The sequence below is a fragment of the Ctenopharyngodon idella genome, chromosome 11, assembly GCF_019924925.1.
Source record: "Ctenopharyngodon idella isolate HZGC_01 chromosome 11, HZGC01, whole genome shotgun sequence".
Classification (NCBI taxonomy): domain Eukaryota; kingdom Metazoa; phylum Chordata; class Actinopteri; order Cypriniformes; family Xenocyprididae; genus Ctenopharyngodon; species Ctenopharyngodon idella.
The window spans coordinates 20,444,453-20,466,000 of record NC_067230.1 but is presented as its reverse complement, the minus strand read 5'-3'; the positions used below and the strand labels follow the sequence as shown (position 1 = coordinate 20,466,000).

The following is a 21,548-nucleotide window of genomic DNA, read 5'->3' as shown; positions in this document are numbered from 1 at the left end:
TCTATTGCACACACTGATACATGCCTCATCTGTCACACACACACACCAAAATACGATATTTTACATTCAAATAAGATCTGACACATTCAGAACGGCCAGTTTAAGATGAAGTGTCTTCTTTTTTCCTCTGTATAGCACTATGGGCTATACTCATTGGCCCTCGTGCTGGTCTTACAATCCTGATAAGAAGGGTTATTGAGATTGTGAGCACACTCAATTGAACCGAGCATAGCTTAATTAAAGCTTGGAGCTCCCAAGAGAGTCCCAGGATTCCCTGACATCTATCTATCTCTACATGCAAACCTACAGGAACAGACCAAATCTCTCTCTCTTGCTCGCTCTGCATATACAAATAGATGTTTAAATGTTAATTATTTACACTGATTACACATTTTAAAAAATAAGGGAAAATTAAAACAGAGAGAACTTACAGTGTAATGACAGTAAAATGAGTTAAAGCAAGGCTAGAAATCAGAATAAAAATAGATTATATTCTTCTGATTCACATATCCAATCCTGTGTGATTCACTTTTTATTTTTGGAGTGTTAATGAACTAAAAATGGGTTAAAGGTGCAATATGTAGTATTTTCTGTCCGCTAGAGGTCGCTAGAGACCTTTTCAAAACAAAGGCGTAGCTTGATGACGCCAAGTTTGAGCGCAGAATCTTGGGACATGCGGTCTTCACCTCACAGCCGGTGGAAAACAATTGGGATAGGACTCGGAAAGAAATCATGTTCATGGATGCGATTATTAACGTTACTGTAGTATGAAGCAGAGCAGGACTGAGTGTTGTGGGAGCTGAACGAGGCCGCTGGAGCGATTGCGCAACACAAGCAGCGAAACTTTTATTATTCCGCAGTCGCCGGCGCTGCTTCCTCTTTTCCGGTCATGAGTATGAGGTAACACAGCCTCTGTTTATCATATTAGATACATTTGAGTGTGTTGAAAATGATGTTCGTGCGTTCGCTCGGTGGCTGCTGTGAGACACTTGTTGCACACTGCAGTAAGCTAGATTGATTTTAGAATATCATATTAATAAATGCTGGATGGCTTGTGTTGATAAATGGCATGCAATTCATTTTAAAACATATTGTATGATGGAGAAAATGCTGTATTACTGTTACTAAAAATAAAGCTGCATCTGATTATGCTATGTTAGCTACTTCACAAAATAGTGTTTTTCTCTGAGGCATGGTAAAGCATGGTACTCGCAAAAAATCAAGAAAATTAGATTTAAACAATAAGACTAAACTTGTTGAGCTATATAACAATAATTAGTTTTCTGTCTATAAATATATCAAAACAGTTGTTCCCTTGTCTATTAAAACATGTAAATATTAAAGCGTCTTTTGTGTTTCCATGGTTTCTACAAAATAAAACCGGAAACTGAGGGTAACGCGGGTATGACGCGATTGACAGGCGACTCCTCACACGTCCCGGAGCCTTGGTTAAAATTGCAATTTTCTCATGATTTACAAATAGTTGCAAACATTTGGGATATTGTAAGTACTCAAGTGAACAAAATATATAGCACTGGCCTAGTGGTGTTTGGATATTTTACTGAAAAAAATCTTACATATTGCACCTTTAACTCAAGTCACAAACTTTTCATAGACAATAAAAGACATGGATAACGCACCATTATTAATTATACCTAACAAAATCTGAAATTTCCTATATGGAATACCTGTTAGTGTGCAGGGTAGAAAGTTTCATTGGATTTCTATGGAAAATTACAAGCTCATCTCAAAGAGCAGCGTAAAGATCTGTTAAAGCTTTGTCTTGAATACAAATGATTAACAGAAATACTGTGTACTAAAACAACAAACAACGTTTCATTGTATGTACGACAAACAGATTTCAGCAAAAAGATTTTTTGGAGCCCTGTGTTGATGATAACAACAGGTTAGTGTTGTTTGCTTATTGTGTCAACAGTGTGTAGTGCACTACCACAGTGTCTGAGTGTGCTGAACAACACACCTGCGAGCACATGGAGTTCACATCATCAGCACTGCGACCTTCCCATGAGCAGGTGACCGAGGACAATGTCATTTGTGTCATGCCGGAAGTTCTCACATATAACTCAAACTAGCCCAAAATCTATCACTTTACAGTACGTCTTTGATATATGGGCGTCCTTCGAGAAGTCCTAATCTACTGAGAATTTTTTTTTTTTTTTTTAATAGGAATTTTACATTTATAGGAAATGTAAAACTTGATGCAATCACAAATCAAAGTTAGACCGACGTAAATAATTTAGCCATAGACAAATGCAAATTCAGATACACTACGACGACGACAACAGCATCTTTTCATTTTAACTGTTATATATATGTATACATATTATAGACAAAGAAAAATCATATTCAAGACAATGTAGGATGCAGCTGGCCCTCATTATCTATACGAGAAGAACCAACTATGAAACATCTGCAGCGACGAATGGACTAAAATGCACTGAATTACAACCCATTACATCTAGTGAGGTACAAAGTTTCTATTTTTGGCTACAAGACCCAACATCCTCGGTGTCGGATGTGTGAGATAAGGGGAAAAATCGATCTATAATAAATCAAAATGTGCGTGTTTTTTCTTTTCTGTCTTGTTCAGCGGCTGTTGTGATGGAAATCGACGTTATTGTGGCTCCCAGCAGTTTAAAAACATGGAGCCATTTTAAATGGAATTACATTAGCCGCTGTAGAGATGACCAACACTATCACGCTAAATTAATGTCTTAATTCCCGTCAGTTTTGTTCATATTCATATAACAACCGTACTAGTTCAGTTCTAAAATTAGGCATTTAACTCACCAATCAGTCTTGAGGAATACTTGGATCTGACTAAGGAAAAATCCCCCACAAAGATGTTGAGTGAACAGAGACTGGTGGCAGGGATCGTCGTCCGCACGTTTCTCTGCTCGCCGTCTCTGCCAGCCGTGTTTTGATGTCACTCGGTGGGCGGGGCCTTCTGGGCTACCCACATTACACTCAACGCGTTTGGAAGACCCCCTTATACGCGATTTATCGCCCCCGTGAGGTTATCTATGATATCATGTCACGTCTTTATCGTCTTTTTTTCCGCAATATTTTTTCTACTCCAGAAAATCACCAGCAGACACGTATACACATATGCATACAAAGTGCTTTTATTGTAACTGTCTCAAGTTTCAACAACGTGTTAAACAAGCGAATCTTCAACATAATGCATAATATAGAGGGTTTTCCAGTCATACAGTATTGAAAAGATATATGTAAATAATGACAGAATTTTATATATACACTACCAGTCAAAAGTTTGGAAACATTACTATTTTTAATGTTTTTGAATGAAGTCTCTTATGCTCATTAAGGCTGCATTTATTTAATAATAAATACAGAAAAAACAATAATATTGTGAAATATTATTACAATTTAAAATGATGGTTTTCTATTTTAATGTACTTTAAAATATAATTTATTTCTGTGATGCAAAACTGAATTGTCAGCATCATTACTCCAGTCTTCAGTGTCACGTAATCCTTCAGAAATCATTGTAATATGCTGATTTATTATCAATGTTGGAAACAGTTGTGCTGCTTAATATTATTTTATAACCTGTGATACTTTTTCAGGATTCTTTGATGAATAAAGAGTTAAAAAATATCAGCAGTTATTTAAAATAGAAATCTTTTGTAACAATATACACTACCGTTCAAAAGTTTGGGGTCAGTCATTTTTTTTTAAAGAAATTAATACTTTTATTCAGCACAGATGTGTTAAATTGATAAAAAGTGATAGTAAAGATTTATATTGTTAGAAAAGATTTATATTTTGAATAAATGCTGTTCTTTTTAACCTTTTATTCACCAATGAATCCTGGAAAAAGTATCACAGGTTTCAAAAAAAATTACTGTTTCCAACATTGATAATAACTGAGTATCAAATCAGCATATTAGAATGATTTCTGAAGGATCATGTGACACTGAAGACTGGAGTAATGATGCTGACAATTCAGCTTTGCATCACAGAAATAAATTATATTTTAAAGTATATTAAAATAGAAAACCATAATTTTAAATTGTAATAATATTTCACAATATTATTGTTTTTTCTGTATTTCTTATGAAATAAATGCAGCCTTAATGAGCATAAGAGACTTCGTTGAAAAACATTAAACTTTTGACCGGTAGTGTATGTTCACCAAGATAATAGCTAATGTGCATAGATTTAAATTTTAGAATTGCAATACTGAAATGCATTTAGAACAGGAAATTCAGCATTTCCAGTTTCTGCTTTTAGACAAACAGTCATGTGGTTCAGTCTTTGTTAATATACTAAACATTTTATGGCTAATCCATAATGAAGTGATGACACAGACCACATTACTGCACAACACTTAAAGGAATAGTATAGTAGAGGATTGTGGCAATTATGAAATTCACAGTTTTTCAGAAATAAATATGCAATATTCAAAAAACATTTGAACTTTTATAAGCATAAGGTCCTTTAAATACAATGGAGCACATAAACAGTTGTTTCATTGTGTACATTTTACTTCACACCCAACTTGTTAAATAGAGGTTAATGGGGTTACTATAGAGGTTACTAGCCTTGCCTTTGTTAGCCGTTACTATCCAAGTAGGCTTTTAGATTAAACATGAATAACTTATTACTTTTTCTCTGAAAAAAAAAAAACTTGCTTTATGACTAAGTGTAAAAATATTAAGAAAATGGTGCATGGCATGCAGTGCATTGTTAAATGACAAAGACATGTCTTGTATACCTTTCGGCAAACATACATTTAAAGTATTTTGTTATAGGTTTCATTTTGGTGAAACAAAGGATGAAAAGCATCTGGATCACATTTGCTGTAAAAGGATAGGTGAGGTGATAAAGTTCTGCGACATTCGCTCTCAATTCCAAGTCCACAGTCAGAATCACCGACTCTGTAACAAACAGTTTGTCCTCAGTCTATTATTCTTTAGGCTCTTTGGTTTTGTGGCCCGGTATAGGAATGTATTAATCCGAGGTAGTCCTTTGATGATAGTGAAATATGCCCTGGCGCCCTCATGTGGCACAAGTCAGAGCGATCTGCTGCACCTTTCCCAGTTCATTCAGCAGCTGTTTGATGCTTTGCTTGAGTTCAGGCAGACGGTCCAATGGCTCTGGAGGCTCCAACTCACCCGTGCAGTCCAGCCAGTTTTCAAGCACTAAAAAAAAGGTAGAGTTTTGATTTATTAGCTTTAATGTATACGAAACAAAAATCCCCCACATGAAAAACTGCAAAACATAAATCCAGCCCCCTGAAACCCTCTGGCGCACCATCAAGCTCCCTTTCGATGAAGTCCATCCTGTGAGTAACCTCTTCTTGTACAGTCTCGATATGTTCCAGCAGGTTGATCCTCCACTCCTGGGGCTGAGCTCCGCCCTTAACCCCGCCTCCATCACCACCTGCCTCAAGCTTCTCTCCTACATCCTACAATGTCACATTCACTCATTACTTGTAGCATTCAGTGTAATTAACATTCAGTCACAAACAATCAGTGTGGACTACTCTTCAAAGGTTTGGGGCTGGCAAGATTGTTTTTGAAAGTCTCTAGGCTCACTAAGGCTGCATTTATTTAATAAAAAAATACAGTAAATATCTTGAAATATTAATACAATCTGTTTTCTACTTTAGATACATATTTAATAAATATATGTATTTCTATTTAAATACACTTTTATATGTACTATTCCTTTAATAAAAATGTCAGCTCAATGTAGAATCAGACCTTTTGATTTGACCGTGACGATTATATTTCACAGATCTGGACAGTGTTAAAGGGTTAGTTCACCCAAAAATAAAAATTCTGTCATTTATTACTCACCCTCCACACCCGTAAGACCTTCGTTCATATTCGGAATCCGATCCGATGGCTCAGTGAGGCCTGCATAGCCAGCAATGACATTTCCTCTCTCAAGATCCATTAATGTACTAAAAACATATTTAAATCAGTTCATGTGAGTACAGTGGTTCAATATTAATATTATAAAGCAAAGAGAATATTTTTGGTGCGCCAAAAGTCACGTGATTTCAGCAGTTTGGCGGTTTGACACGTGATCCGAATCATGATTCGACACGCTGATTCATAATGCTCTGAAGCTTCATGAAGCAGTGTTTTGAAATCGGCCATCACTATATAAGTCGTTATTTTGTTTTTTTGGTACACCAAAAATATTCTTGTTGCTTTATAATATTAATATTGAACCACTGTACTCACATGAACTGATTTAAATATGTTTTTAGTACATTAATGGATCTTGAGAGAGGAAATGTCATTGCTGGCTATGCAGGCCTCACTGAGCCATCGGATTTCAACAAAAATATCTTAATTTGTGTTCCGAAGATTAACGAAGGTCTTACGGATGTGGAACAGCATATGGGTGAGTAATAAATGACAGAATTTTCATTTTTGGGTGAACTAACGCTTTAATCACGCAATATTAACCTCATTTGACCCTCACCATCCTGTGGTTGAACAGCTGAGTACTAGATGTCTTCAGCAGTGCTGGTTGGATCTCTCCATAATAGTGTGGTTCATTCTTCAGCACTCTCTCAGTATTGTGTGATCGGTTTTCCAACAACGACTCAAATTGTGTCTTCAGCACCAGCCTCGGCTCCAACACTTGGTACAGTGTTTGTGGCTTTTGGTAGCAGTGTTCACTGCTAATGTAGTCCTGGAAGGATGAAGAGAAGGGCTCTTTACGTAAAATGGATTCTGAGGATGCTGATGAAGAAACTGTTTTTGCGTCTGGAAGAGCCGTGCTTTTCATCCTGGATCTCTCAGTCAGCTTCCACGGCTTCTGCCACAACTTGAGGTCTGGATGAGTCTGGCTCCTGCAGAAAAGTGGTATAACACACTTTACATGTGGCATTTCTAACAGCATGTGTCTCATTGGTTTAAACAGAGATAAAACTGCATCACTTAGGCCGCATTTACATTACATTGTGCAAGTGACCCAATTCCGATTTTATCCTCCCATGTGGCACAGATCGGATATGACCCACAAACATGTAAGCATTGATTCCGATATTCTCAGATATTCCGATATTCTCATATCAGTTTCAGGCCTCATTCATATGTGGAAATAAATCTGATATGAATCAGATACATGCATTTGCACCTGCCATGTAAGCGGACAGATCGGATATTCCCCTGTCAACGTGAGTCGTACGTCACTGAAAAAGCGGCGGTGGCGAACAACATCAACTCAACCATGATCACATGACTCTTTTCAATGCCGCAATGGAGAACAAAGGCTCAACCCAGTAGAGTAATGCTGAAGTTTTATGTCTTTTGAGCCTTTGGGGCGAAGAGACAGTGCAGGCAAAAATGAAGGGTTGTTATAGAAACAAAGCTGTATTTGAAGAAACTTCAGACGAGAAGGGAAGGTGCGATTTTAAGAGTTTGTGGCTACAGTGTCAACGTAAAATCAAAAGCTAAAAAAGCAAGTACAGGGCGGTCAAAGACCACAACAACGAGAGTGGTAATTAGCCGTATTATATTCCCATTCTACGAACAAACAGAAGGCATTTTAGGTGACAAGCCAAGCTGCCGACCACCTGAGATACTAGATAGTTTTAGAGAAGAGGATGCCGTGTTGTCACTGGACTGTGAAGAGCCGGAGTATGAGAACATTAACGTTACAGGTAAGGGTAAACAACATTTTTGCAGACATTAGCTGGCATATTAATGTCATTTCAGCCATCGGCAGTTTAGAAAAAGTGATGATATATTATTGTGTTAGCTTATAACATTAGATACAAGGGTGTAATGTGTAATGACCAAGCTATCATCAAGTGTATAGCGTAAATGCAGAAATCAGATATGGGTCACTTTTAAAAGAAGATGTAAGCTGGTTGTCAAAAAAATGTGATATAATCGACAAATCAGAATTGGGCATCAAGAACAGCAGTGTAAATGTGGCTTTACTGTAGCACGCTGATTTTGAGCTGCAGGCCATTGAGGACTTCCACCACATGCTGAACGTCCCCTAACAACTGATGAGTGGCTGCGATTTTCTTGCCGTTCTGGTGGGAGTAGTTCTCTAGGAAAGAGAGGCCGTACATATGGCCGGTGCTAAGCCAGTCCCTATCATACCAGTACCGCAGGCTCTGTCTTTGACCTCTGTTCTGCCCTGGATACACACAAAGAAATGCACTGGTAAGCCAAAAATTAGCTTAAAACAGCAGAAAATTCCTTAATTTCCCAGCAAGAGAAAGGGGAATTGACAAAATGTTGAGTCAAACTACTCAAACTGCCACTCATCCTGATGACTACATCAGGGTTTTTTTTTCAGAAATCAACACTAATCACTTCCAAACCTGGAGAATCCCGGCAAATGAAGCAAGCGTATCGTTCTGGAACGTTCTCTTCCAGGAGACCCATACAGGTTCCATGCTGCCAGTACAGACACTCTTCACACTGAGATGCAAGAGGAAAAGCAACAAATGTGATTGTTGTTAATAGTGATAATTTTACAGCTAAATCTTCTACTGATATATACATTACAGTTCAAAAGTTTGGAGTCGGTACATTTTTTTAATGTTTCTGAAAGAAGTCTCTTATGCTTACCAAGGCATTTATTAAAATACAGTGAAAACAGTAATATTATGAAATATATTTCTATTTTAATGTATTTTAAATTGTAATTTATTAATGTGATGTCAAAGCTGTATTTTCAGCAGCCATTATTCCAGTCTTCAGTGTCACATGATCCTTCAGAAATCATTCTAATATGCTGATTTGGTGCTCAAGAAACCTTTTGTAACATTATAAATGTCTGTACTGTCACCTTTGGTCAATTTAATGCATCCTTGTTAAATGTAAGTATTAAAGGGTTAGTTCACCCAAAAATAAAAATAATGTCATTTATTACTCACCCTCGTGCCGTTCCACACCCGTAAGACCTTCATTCATCTTCAGAACACAAATTAAGATATTTTTGTTGAAATCCGATGGCTCAGTGAGGCCTGCATAGCCAGCAATGACATTTCCTCTCTCAAGATCCATTAATGTACTAAAAACATATTTAAATCAGTTCATGTGAGTACAGTGGTTCAATATTAATATTATAAAGCAAAGAGAATATTTTTGGTGCTCCAAAAAAACTAAATAACGACTTATATAGTGATGGCCGATTTCAAAACACTGCTTCATGAAGCTTTGGAGCATTATGAATCTTTTGTGTTGAATCATGATTCGGATCGCGTGTCAAACCACCAAACTGCTGAAATCACGTGACTTTGGCGCTCCAAACCGCTGATTCAACATGCTGATTCATAACGCTCCAAAGCTTCATGAAGCAGTGTTTTGAAATCGGCCGACACTGTATAAGTTGTTATTTTCTTTTTTTGCCACACCAAAAATATTCTCATCGCTTTATAATATTAATATTGAACCACTGTACTCACATGAACTGATTTAAATATGTTTTTAGTACATTAATGGATCTTGAGAGAGGAAATGTCATTGCTGGCTATGCAGGCCTCACTGAGCCATCGGATTTCAACAAAAATATCTTAATTTGCATTCCGAAGATTAACGAAGGCATGAGGGTGAGTAATAAATGACATTATTTTCATTTTTGGGTGAACTAACCCTTTAATATCTTTACTGACCCCAAACTTTTGAATGGTACTGTGCAGGTCAAATTAAGGGTTACCTGTAACATGAAGTCATTTTCCTCTTCTGCTTCACACACACAGCGGACAGTTTCCTGACTTCCTGTAGTCGAGGCTACAGAGCTACAGCTGAGAGGGGAGGCGATGACATCCAGATCCGCCCCCATTTCATCTTCACTCCAGCCACAGCTGTCAGAGGACCAATCAGAAATGCTATCCTCATCTGGAAACATATAAAATATGACTTGAATTATGAGGAAAAAAAATTAAATATTGCAAAACTATGTATAAACTCTACAAAACATTAAGATGGAAACGAAAGCTTCAGTTAAACCACAGCTGAATGTACTAACAGTGAAAATATAAATTGACAGGAAGGGGACGAATAGCAGAGCAAAATGTTACTTTTTTTCTTTCTTAAATTATAAAACGCAAGATTTTTTGCATACATGTGACAATATAATATTGTTATGAGATTATATAATATAATTTACACTTCTATAATTTATATTTACTGCAACGAACAGATTTTAGATTTGCAGTTACAGTTGTTGTGCACAGAAATAAAGATTTACCATCACTCAAAAATCAACGCTTCAAGAACTCATTGCATTATCTGTAAATAAATGCTGCTTTTCGTTACCTGATGTGTTTTTCTTCATCTTTTTCTTTTCCTTCAACTTTATACGCAGGAAGTCTCCAGTCTGTTTCTCTTTCACCTTGTCACGTTCTTTCACACCTTCTACAAAAGGCAAAAAACAAAGCTCAGTTAGATCATGTCATGTATTAAACACTATTAATCCCACATGCTTTCTGTGAAATACTATATAAATTTTATCCATCAGCCATACCCATTTCCATAAATCTCCTCTCTCTTTCCTTGTTGAAGTATCTATGCATGTTGCTGTCTAGCTGATTCTCTCTGGTCTTGTCCTTCAGTGTAGGCCATCGTTGGTAATTCTGTGCACTGACAACAGGGGGCGCAAGAGAGCGTCTCTTCACAGTCACCTGTGCACACTCATGCGACGTAATGCACCTCTTCTTGGAGCCATCCTGATTATTAAGTGCGGTCTGTTTGTCCATTGCCCTGATCTGGTCCAGTTCCATCAGACGATCATCTCCATGGTAGTATTTCATATGATAGTGCAGGAGTTTTGCTTTGCGGAAAGACTTCGTACAGCCAGGAGCACTGCATTTATATAGATTATGGTCCAGGTTGATAGATAGCACTGGTGGCGGTTGGTTTCTGATTACTCTGTATACTGTGATAAGTAGATTTTACATTCATCGTCACTTATTCAAGATCATTCTGATGATTCATGATTCAGTGAATCTCATTATTAAGGGAAAGTTCAGCCAAAAATGAGAATTCTGATATCATTTCCTAACGTGTATGAATTTCTTTCTTCTGCTGAACACAAAAGAACATTCTAAGGGTCCATCAACTGTTTGGTTACCCATATTCTTTAAAATATCTTCTTTTGTGTTCAGCGAAAGAAAGAAATTCATACAGGTTTAGAACAACTTGAGGGTGAGTAAATGATGACAGAATTTTCATTTTAGGGTGAACTATCCCTTTAGTAGAGATCGTTACTCACATGGTTCTCTGCTGAACCGGTTAGGGTTCTGGTATGCTTGTTTTTTCACTGCTACAATTAAAAAAAAAAAAAAAAAAATTGATTATAGGTCTTATTTGAGTAAATATGTGTTTTACAGATGTGGTGGGTAGAATCTCACCTGTAGGCTTAAAGGTTTCTGATTGGCACTGAGCCTTAGGTACTGCTGTGTCATTGGACGGTTGTGTCAGACATAAGGGGTCTGGTCCTTTTCCTTGAGTTCTCTGATTGGTGGATGCGCATATGGGCTTGGAATCAGTATGAAAACTTTTTTCTGGAGGAAAGAGATGATGGAATGATAAGGAAATCTACCATTATGGCACTAGTAAACATTTTTACGCAACATTCAAATAGTCAAACCTGAATCAGTCTTGCTTTTTTTGGAGCTCCTTCGTGCCATTGATAGTCTCCTCTTCCCTAGAGAAAATAAACTTACATTTTAAATAACCTTAAAATAAATAAATGTAACTGGTATTAGAGCGGAGAAGAGGATCGGTTCATGTGCGCTTCAGGCTGCCGCTTCTCTTGAACTGAGGCAGCGATCACGCCACATTAAAGAGCGCCAAATCCGCTTCCTCGCGCTTTTTTAAATGGGTATACTAAAATCCTTGACCTTTCCTAGTGGGTATCGGCAAAGTCCCTTTAAGACAAGTCATTTCACTCTGCGGCCATCTTTGAAACGCCTCTTGGGCATGCAAGTGCAGCTCCTATCTCTTTGAATGGGAAAACATCAAATTCTCCAAAGCTGTTTGCCAAGCTTTCAATTAAATTTCATATTTAAATGAAATCTGACAACAACTGTCTCATACATTTTTGTTTCTAAACGCTCGAATCATGACAAAAAAATTTCCGGGCTGGATAAAGCTAACGCACATGCGCAATCCTAAATTTGTGTCTCATTTCGGAGGCGCGCGTCTGACTGTTTCTATAGGAACCGGAGCTTCCAGCGGTCGCTGCAGTGACGCGATGACTTTACCAATTGGCGATTGGCTCTTATTTAGAAGGCGGGACTTATTCTGCCATATTGCGCATTGCACTTTCTCCCATTCATAATAATACGAGTGACGCGTCTTGTGTTATTCTATAGTCTTTGGTATCGGCATATACCTGCATATCACGTAAACTACACCACTGGGGGGAAATCGCAAGGGGGGCCCCATGCCCGCGGGGCCCCACGCAATTGCGTGCTTTGCGTGGTGGGTAAACATGCTACTGCAAAAACACAGGATCATAAGATGCTCACGTTAAAAAAACACATGCATAAATTTAAGTAATCACAGCCTTTGCAATTTGATAATTACACTGAACCATATTGCGATTAAAAATTTTGTTTTGTCAAACTTTTGAAGTTTGACATTAAGTTGATGACTGACAAATGGGGACTCACGTGGGAGCCCCAATCACCTCTGAGTTTTATAAAAACGGCCAGTGGTACTGGTGAGTGGAATTTGCATGCCAAGCCACTCCACCATACATGAGGGTATAGAAGATGGCGGCTCACATCCACTCATTCAGAAATTTGCTTCGGTGCCTTCGAGGGTTGGGCGTACCAGTACAAGGTACTCCCCTTTGGGCTGTCCTTGTCTCCCCACGTCTTTACCAAAGTCATGGAGGCTGCCCTTGCCCTGCTGAGGGAAGTGGGCATTCACATTTTAAACTATCTCAACGACTGGCTCATTCTAGCTAACACTCGAGATCTGTTGTGCCAACACAGGGACCTAGTGCTCCAGGTCAACTGGGAAAAGAGCAAGTTCTCCCCCGTGCAGAGTATCTCTTTTCTCAGTATGGAGTAGATAAGCAGATTTCTGTCAATATGATAGCGCGCCTTACCAACGAGCGCGCGCAGTCGGTGCTGAAATGCCTGAATATGTCCAGGGGGGAAACACCGGTTCCACTGAAAGCCTTTCAAAGGCTCCTGGGGCATATGGCATCCGAGGTAATGGATTGGATTGATGATTATGAGACCTTTTCATGCATATGAGACCTTTCACAGCCGAGTCCTGAGATGGGCCTAGCGCATGGCACACTCCGTGTGACCATCACACTGATATGTCGCCAAACTTTCAGCCTTTGGTCAGACCTAGTCTTTCTATGGGCCGCAGTGCCCTAGGAACAAGTGTCCAGGCATGCTGTTGTCATAACAGAATGGGCTGGGGCGCTGTATGCAACGGGCACGCAGACTCAGGCTCCTGGACGGGACCTCGACTGCAGTGGCATATCAACTGCCTAGAGCATGGGTCTTCAGCGCTGCTCCTGGGGACCCACTGTCCTGCAGAGTTTAGCTCCAACCCTAATCAAACACACCTGAACCTTCAGGATCACTTGAAAATCACAGGCAGGTGTGCTGAAGCAGGTTGGAAATAAACTTTGCAGGACAGTGGGTCCCCAGGAACAAGGTTGAAGACCTCTGGCATAGAGTTGTGCTTCTCACCCTGCACCGGTTTCGGCCGTTGCTTCAGGGCAAGCACGTGTTGATCCGGACGGCGTATATAAACGCTCACAACTCAACATCTCCTCCTCTGGAGTCATCAGCGACTCAGGTCGCATTTATATTCTGGGCGAGCTCAATCGTGTGGCCAACGTGCTCTCACGACAGCTCATGCTACTGGGAGAATGGAGACTCCATCCCCAGGTGGTCCAGCTGATCTGGAGTCGATTCAGGGATGCACAGGTAGACCTCAAGTCACTCTGGAATCCTCCCATAGTGGTGGTAGACACTATCACTTAAGCTAGAGCCCCCTCTACTATGCGAGCTTATGCAAATAATGATGGTTCAAACATGTTTCCCAAATATTCCCCCTGCTATTGGTCAGTCAAATAGATAGCCCCGCCCCAAACTCACACCATTGGTTTAGCCTTGTTCTTTTCTCAAACAAACAGAACAATGTTTTGATACTGCCACAGAAACACGTTTATACTTTTCAGGGAAAACAACCTACAAGTCACTTGGATACATTCAAGAAAATCACTTTGAGTAGTTTAAGTTTGTACGTACTTCTTATTCGCTGCCTCCGTGACTTTCTGTCATGAGGAAGAACTTGTCCTTTGATTTCCTCCTCTTTTTGTTCCAGGACTTCTGCTTCCTCTGTCTCATTTCTCTTTACCATCCCCTCATTAAAGTTCATGCCCAAGTCAATCATCACAGAGTCCTCCATTTTCACCCTGGCCTTCTCTTCTCTCTCCTCAGGCCCCGAGCCCCTCTTCAGAAATAACTTACTGTAGTTGTGCTGCCCTATTTGCTCTAAGATTCTCTCTCCCTCTGCATTTTCCTCCTTTATGCTTATATTTTCCACTTCAAGGCATTTCCCATTCCCATTGCTTTTCTTCTGTTCACCTTCCTCTCCATCCAAGACCGAGTTCTCACCCTCCTCTTCCTCAGGAACACGGTCAGTCTGTCCTTCTGCTTGTTTATCACCGCTGACTTCATTCTCCTCCATTTTCTTGTCCTTTACTGTCTTTTTTACCATAGACTTCTCTCCATTTTTGTCAGTTAGTTTCTTTCTACTCTAATTGGAGAGAATGAGAGAATGAGTAAAAGAAGAGAAGGCCAAAATGGGTACTGAAATAGAGATGAATAGGATACAAATACAAAATGAACCTCTTTGGTAAAGGGCTTCACATGGATTCCTTTGACTGTTTGGATGACACCATCATAGAACTTAACAGTGTAGGATGCTGCAGGATAATTTTGTACATTTGAATCACATATGAAACATAACATTTCAATTTGAATAAGAGTCTGTTCACGTAAAATTTGTTTTATGCAATAAATACATCAACAGCTTACCATCTTTATTGACGGCCAAGACTTTAGCAGGATAAAATCGACAATCAGACCAACTTGCAAGAACTTTGTCATTCACATGAAATCCCTGCCAAAAATTATAAATGAAAACATAATTCATTCATTTGCATTGTACAATGATTTTAAATGTGGCTCAACAAATCAGTATTTAGGGTCAAATGATCTGATTTTTATTGACCTTGACACATAGGCAAGTGGGTCTGCAGAGGTCATATGATATAATTTCCTGCTTTTTTTCTGCACGTTAGCTGCACCACAAAACTAATATAAACAAATAGCAGTGAAGAAGTTGTTATAATATACACTACTGTTCAAAAGTTTGGGGTCAGTAAGATTTTTAAAAAATAAATAAACACTTTTATTCAGCAAGGATGCATTAAACTGAGTGACAGTAAAGATATTTATAATGTTACAAAAGATCTCAAATTTAAATAAATGCTTTCTTTTGAATGTTTTATTCATCAGAGAATCCTGAAAAAGGTATCATGGTCCACACAAAATATTAAGCAGCAAAACTGTTTTAAACATTAATAATAAGTATATTTTGTCTGGAGCAGCAAATCAGCAAATTAGAATGATTTCTGAAGGATCATGTGACACTGAAAGCTGGATTAATGATGCTGAAAATTCAGCTTTGCCATCACAGAAATAAATTACATTTTAAAATATCTCAGAAATGGAACACAGCTATATTTTAATATTATTTCACAATATTAGTTTTTACTGTATTTTTTATCAAATAAATGCAGCTATGAGGAGCATAAGAGACTTCTTTCAAAAACATTAAAAAATCTTATGACCCCAAACTTTCAAACAGTAGTTTCAAAAGTTTCTAAGATATAATTTTCTAAGAAAATATAATAAAGGATTACGCTAAACTACTTTACAACATTTTCTTTTCAAAAGATAAAAAATGATCAAAAAGTCAGAAATTAAAAACATGTTCATCACAGAAGATGTGTACTCAAGCCATTGTAAGTATGAATTGCACTTTTAATGTATCCAATGAATGAACAGTTAGTTATTACCAGCTGGACAAGTATCTGTAAAGTATATTTGGGTAGACTGGTTGATATACAGTAAGATTTGCTTTTGTGATCCACACAGTAATAATCAGTTGAAATAGCAAGAGGACTGATGCAGCATCACTTTCACATCTCATTGAACAGATTTATACATTAGGCTGATCCTAGATTAGCTTTCATATACTTGGATTTTTAAGGAGCACAGTCTGTGACTCACAGGGATAAAGCTGTCTTCCTGCCGTCCCTCTCTCCTCAGCTGAACCCTCTCCATGGGCCTCAGATACGGACTGGCCCAGTCAAACCACTCATCATAGCGATGGCTCCACTGGCGATAGTGGATTAAGACTTTCTCATCCTCATAATCAATCTTCTCGATGTTGGCAGCATACCTGGGAGCGAAATCACATACAGACAGCTTTCTATAAAAAGAAGTGATGGAAATGCTAAAAAAAAAAAAATAAACAAGTGTTTTTAAAAGAATGGCACTTGCCAGTTCTTCAGACTGTCCCGTGCTTCAAGAGCAGCGCCCACCTCAAAAGTAATTCCTCGCCTGTTAGGAGGTGTTTTGCTCATATTGTCAGCAAATACCTAATATGAAAGTGTCACATTTCAGTAACTGCCCAGTGATGATTACATTACATAGATCATTTTAATACTAGGGCTGAGTTAATATCGATTTCTCGATTTAATCAATTCTCATTTTGAAGAACGGATATTGATTCTTAAATCCCATTTATATATAGAATCGATCTTTCAGTCTATGCTGTTTTCAGTTAATGAATGAACAAAGCGTTGTAGCGTACCTCCCATCCAATATATCGCAATAAGCTTTGTTACTTCTGATAAGTAACAAAGTCTACAGTTTTTTACAGGCGCTCTTTAATATGGCGTGATAGATCGCTGTAGCGCCTCAGTTCAAGCGAAGCGTCAACGAATCATCTCTACCACTTTACTACTACAGCACGAAATAAAATTGAATGAACATCAGAAGGTATGTTGAAAGATAGGCTACAGTACAACTTACCAAAATCTGTATAATGTTACATGTAATCACTCAATCAGTGTTTCAACCACCGAAAGACATCAATAAAACATAATTAAGTCATTAAAAATTTATTATTAGACCGTTATTTTTATAAAAACCTTTAATTACCAACTGGGATTCCCTGTATGGTTTACAGCATTATATCTTTTTCCTTGAGGAAATTTGCCATGTACTGTACCTGATAGTCCCCAATTAATCGATATTGAATCTAATTTAATCAATATCTAATCGAATAATGAAATTTGTGTCAATGTCCAGTGTTACTCAATACTGTTTTTACAAGTGGACTATTTAAGAGCTAACATGAGAGAGAGAAATTAACCCTAAAAAAAGTAGTAAAAGAGATTAAATAATACCTTTTCCAATAAATTTAAGTAACAAATATTTATAACAGTAGCTTACACTCTGAACAGTATCACAGCAATAGTTTTGGCAAGAAAACAACTATGTATTGTCACAGCATGCTAGAATCACATATCAGGATCACTGATTACTGACACTATTGCACTGTTTTGTAACAATAAGTATTTGACTTGTAATATAAATCTTTCTGTGGGCCTGAACAGTCAACATTTACAATAAGGCCCCATAAGTTAACATTAGTTGATGCATTAACTAACATTAACTAACAATGAGCAATATTTTGTTACAGTATTTATTAATTTTTGCTAATGATAATAAAAATACAGCTTCAGGTAACACTTTATTTTAAGGTGACGTAGTTTCATGTTACTACATGTACGTACTATAGTAATAACAGTAAATTATGCACAATTACAAGTAACTAACCCTAAACCAAACCCTAACCGTAACTCTATAGTAAGTACATAATTACATTGCGTTCCAAATTATTATGCAAGTGACATGTCAGTAAGATTTCAGTACAATAAACATTCAGATTTTAGTTTTTCTAAGAAAATGTTTGTTTGTTTGTTTATTCATGTCTTTTTAGATAACTGGTATCAATCTCAGACAAAATAATTTGCCAGGTCTATGGAAACCCTACTTAGAGGTTGTTCCGCATTATTAAGCAAGTCACAGTTCTCATGCAATATGGGGAGGAAGAAAGATCTGAAGATGAAAAGCATGAAATGGTCCAATGTTGTGCAAAAGGCATGAAAACGACTAATATTGTGTGAAAACTGAATGGAGATTATCAAATTATCATAAGATTTGTGAGTAATTTAGAGCACAGCAGAACTCGGTCAGATAAAGGCTTATTAATGAAAGTTCCTATCAAAAAAATTAATTGTATTAAAAGGGCAGCTATAAAAAAATTTGAAGCTTCTGGTGTCTCTGGAGTCTCAAGAAGCTCTTCATGCAGGCTAGCAGTTGTGTGTAAAGATGCATTTCAGCCACTCCAAACCAAAGCTCACAAAGAGAAACATTTACAGTGGGTGTAGAAATACATTTTCAAACAGTTTTATTGCTGTGGTGTTTTTTTGCAGCATGGGATAGTGCATAGTGCATTGTATTTCAGAAGGCACTATCCTCATTTTTATACCATAGCTGAAAATGGCCAGTTATGAACTCCACATATCTTGCAGAAGTCATTTCAATACCCGCAGAGACCCTAAAGGGACCTTCCATCTCACTTCCCAATATTCCAGCCCAAATCATCACCCGCTAGCTCCTTGCTGACATCGCAGTCTTGATGGAACGTGGTGGCCGTTCACCAACCATCCAGAAATCCATCCATTTAGACCATCCATTGTAGTACGACATCAGTCAGTGAATAAAACTATTTAAAAATGAGTCTTCATGTATTTCTAAACCCACTGTAAATGTTTCTCTTTGTGAGCTTTGGTTTGGAGTGGCTGAAATGCATCTTTACGCACAACTGCCAGCCTGCATGGAGAGCTTCTTGAGACTCCAGAGACACCAGCAGCTTCAAATACCTGTTTGCTGCTCAACACTGGCTTTTTTATAGCTGCCCTTTTAATACAATTAATTTTTTTTGACAGGAACTTTCATTAATAAGCCTTTATCTAACCAAGTTCTGCTGTGCTCTAAATCACTCACAAATCTTATGATAATTCGATAATCTCCATTCAGTTTTCACACAATATTAGTTGTTTTCATGCCTTTTGCACAACATTGGACCATTTCATGCTTTTCATCTTCAGATCTTTCTTCCTCCCCATATTGCATGAGAACTGTGACTTGCTTAATAATGTGGAACAACCTCTAAGTAGGGTTTCCATAGACCTGGCAAATTATTTTGTCTGAGATTGATACCAGTTATCTAAAAAGACATGGATAAATAAACAAACAAACATTTTCTTAGAAAAACTAAAATCTGAATGTTTATTCTACTGAAATCTTACTGATATGTCACTTGCATAATAATTTGAAACGTGGTGTAATATTACTCAGTACTTAGCCTATTTGAATAAGTACAATGTAACTATGTCACCTTATGTCACTATTCACTGTTAGTTCATGTCAGGTCCATTATATTAACAGAAACAACTCTTGATTTTATTATGTATTATTGAAATTAACTTTAACTAAGTTTAATAATGCTTTAGAAGTATTTATCATTGTTACTTTATTTTACCTAATGTAGTTAAGTAATGTTGACGAAAGAAACCTTATTGTCAAGTGTTACCAAGATTTTTATTTTTCATGCAACAAATTTGCATTACCATTAATATTATTATTATAGTTTAAACGAATAAGAATAATTATATTAATAACTATTTAAATGATTACGTTTAAAAACTATAAGCAATTAATACAAAGATGTATTGTTTTGTCATGATATTCCATAATTTCTTTTCATAGGTCTATCAAAGCAATAGGGAAATCTTTCCCAGTACTCCCTGGAACACGGATCATCACTGATCTACAGCATTTGACTTAGGAACAGCGTAGGTGCTCAGAATCCAGGTCATGGCATCATGCCACTAAACACACTGCGAACAACAGACTTAACTCAATTATCAATAGCCTACTTAACTAAGCCTCTTATTTCTATATGTAACTTTTATGTTTAAGTTTAGATTCAACATTCCGTTTATCTTAATATAACGTTAGGAACAGGATATTAAATAGATCTATCAAAATATGTTGCAGTTTAAATGAATAATGATACCAAGTAAATCATATAAATCATAACATATATATAACAAAACACAATAAACATACTAACTTATTTACTCTTGTCTGAGTAGTCATATAACTGAGTGATTAACTGTGATTTTATCAGGGGCCCCCAAGTGCCTGACAATGACAATGGAAACAATAGAGATGCCATATATTCCAATACTACACTACATGGCTGCTTATTATTCCCAGATCACAGATTTCTGCCTGTCTATAGCCAAAAAGCAGACAGAGGATATCATTTAAGACCATTTGAAATGGTACAGGATAATTTTCATCTTAGTGAAAACACAAGCAGACATTAACTTCCTGACTGATCCACACCCTCCAGGAGAATAATGACATGGATAGTAATGGGCGAGTACATCGCCACTCCCACAATTACAAGCTGTAAATCACAACATGCATCTATCAATGCACGTTACGACATTTATTTAATCTCATTACCTAAAATCTGCAATTACAGGTTCAGTTTTCTAAAACAGCATCTTTAAACAATCCGTACTCGAGCAAAAGTCTTGCCACTGCGAAAACAGTATTATATAATGCTATAAATATCAGTTACCTGCAGTGATATCCGTCTCTTTAACTATAAAGGCGCGTCGTGCATCTATTAAAGCGTCTTTTATTGTAACCACGTTGGGCGCGAGACGCACTTACTATTTTCCAATGTGTTCCACAGACTACCGGTATGAACAATACCAGAACTGCGCATGCGTCAAGAGACTTCGCGTCTGGTAACATTATTGTGATTGACACGGACATTTTAATACACTACCGTTTAAAAGTTTGCGGTCATTAAATTAAAAAAAAAAAAAAAAAAAAAAAAATCAATTAATATATTCATTCAGCAAGCATACATTAAATTGGTAAAAAGTAACAGCAAAGACGTTAATAATGTTAATTACAAAAGATTACTATTTCAAATAAATGCTGTTCTATTCATTCAGAGAATCTTGGAAAAAAATCAGGTTCCCACAAAAATATTATGCAGCACAACTGTTTTTCATATTAGAATAATTTCTGAAGGATCATGTGACACTGAAGACTGGAGTAATGAAAATTCAGCACCATCACAGGAAAAAACTACATATGAAAATATAAATAAATAAATGCAGCTTTGGTGAAGAAACTCATTTCAAAAACATTTAAAAATCTTACAGACCGCAAACTTTTAAACAATAGCGTATTTATATAATGTAACATTATATAGTTATAACGTATAGAGCTTAATTTACTTAATTTAATTAAATTACATATAAAGAGAGTAATTTTAAAACATTGTCTTTACCCCTAAAATATG

General features: G+C 37.2%; 2 protein-coding genes across 4 annotated transcripts in view; both read right to left on the bottom strand.

Annotated features, from left to right (window-relative positions):
• ndrg3a (ndrg family member 3a) overlaps positions 1-2,979 on the bottom strand; it is a 47,739-nt gene extending 44,760 nt beyond the window's left edge. For both annotated transcript variants that reach the window (XM_051911782.1, XM_051911783.1), the window contains exon 1: positions 2,812-2,979. The gene's annotated coding sequence lies outside the window, so the exon portion shown is untranslated. The remainder of the gene's footprint in view (positions 1-2,811) is intronic.
• Positions 2,980-3,124: 145 nt separating this feature from the next.
• On the bottom strand, positions 3,125-21,244 carry phf20a (PHD finger protein 20, a). Of its 2 annotated transcripts, XM_051911768.1 has the most exons (17): positions 20,811-21,244; positions 16,583-16,680; positions 16,310-16,481; positions 15,050-15,134; positions 14,861-14,937; positions 14,258-14,768; positions 11,623-11,679; positions 11,384-11,536; positions 11,245-11,295; positions 10,498-10,908; positions 10,290-10,388; positions 9,688-9,869; positions 8,348-8,447; positions 7,956-8,160; positions 6,487-6,859; positions 5,302-5,455; positions 3,125-5,189 (listed from the first exon to the last, which is right to left on the bottom strand). In XM_051911768.1, exons 2-17 carry the CDS (start codon positions 16,663-16,665, stop codon positions 5,047-5,049), a joined length of 2,856 nt encoding a protein of 951 aa, XP_051767728.1. In that variant the 5' UTR covers positions 16,666-16,680; positions 20,811-21,244; the 3' UTR covers positions 3,125-5,046. The 2 variants fall into 2 exon arrangements, with proteins under 2 accessions (XP_051767728.1, XP_051767729.1); XM_051911769.1 differs by lacking the exon at positions 16,583-16,680.
• Between the last annotated feature and the right edge of the window lie 304 nt (positions 21,245-21,548).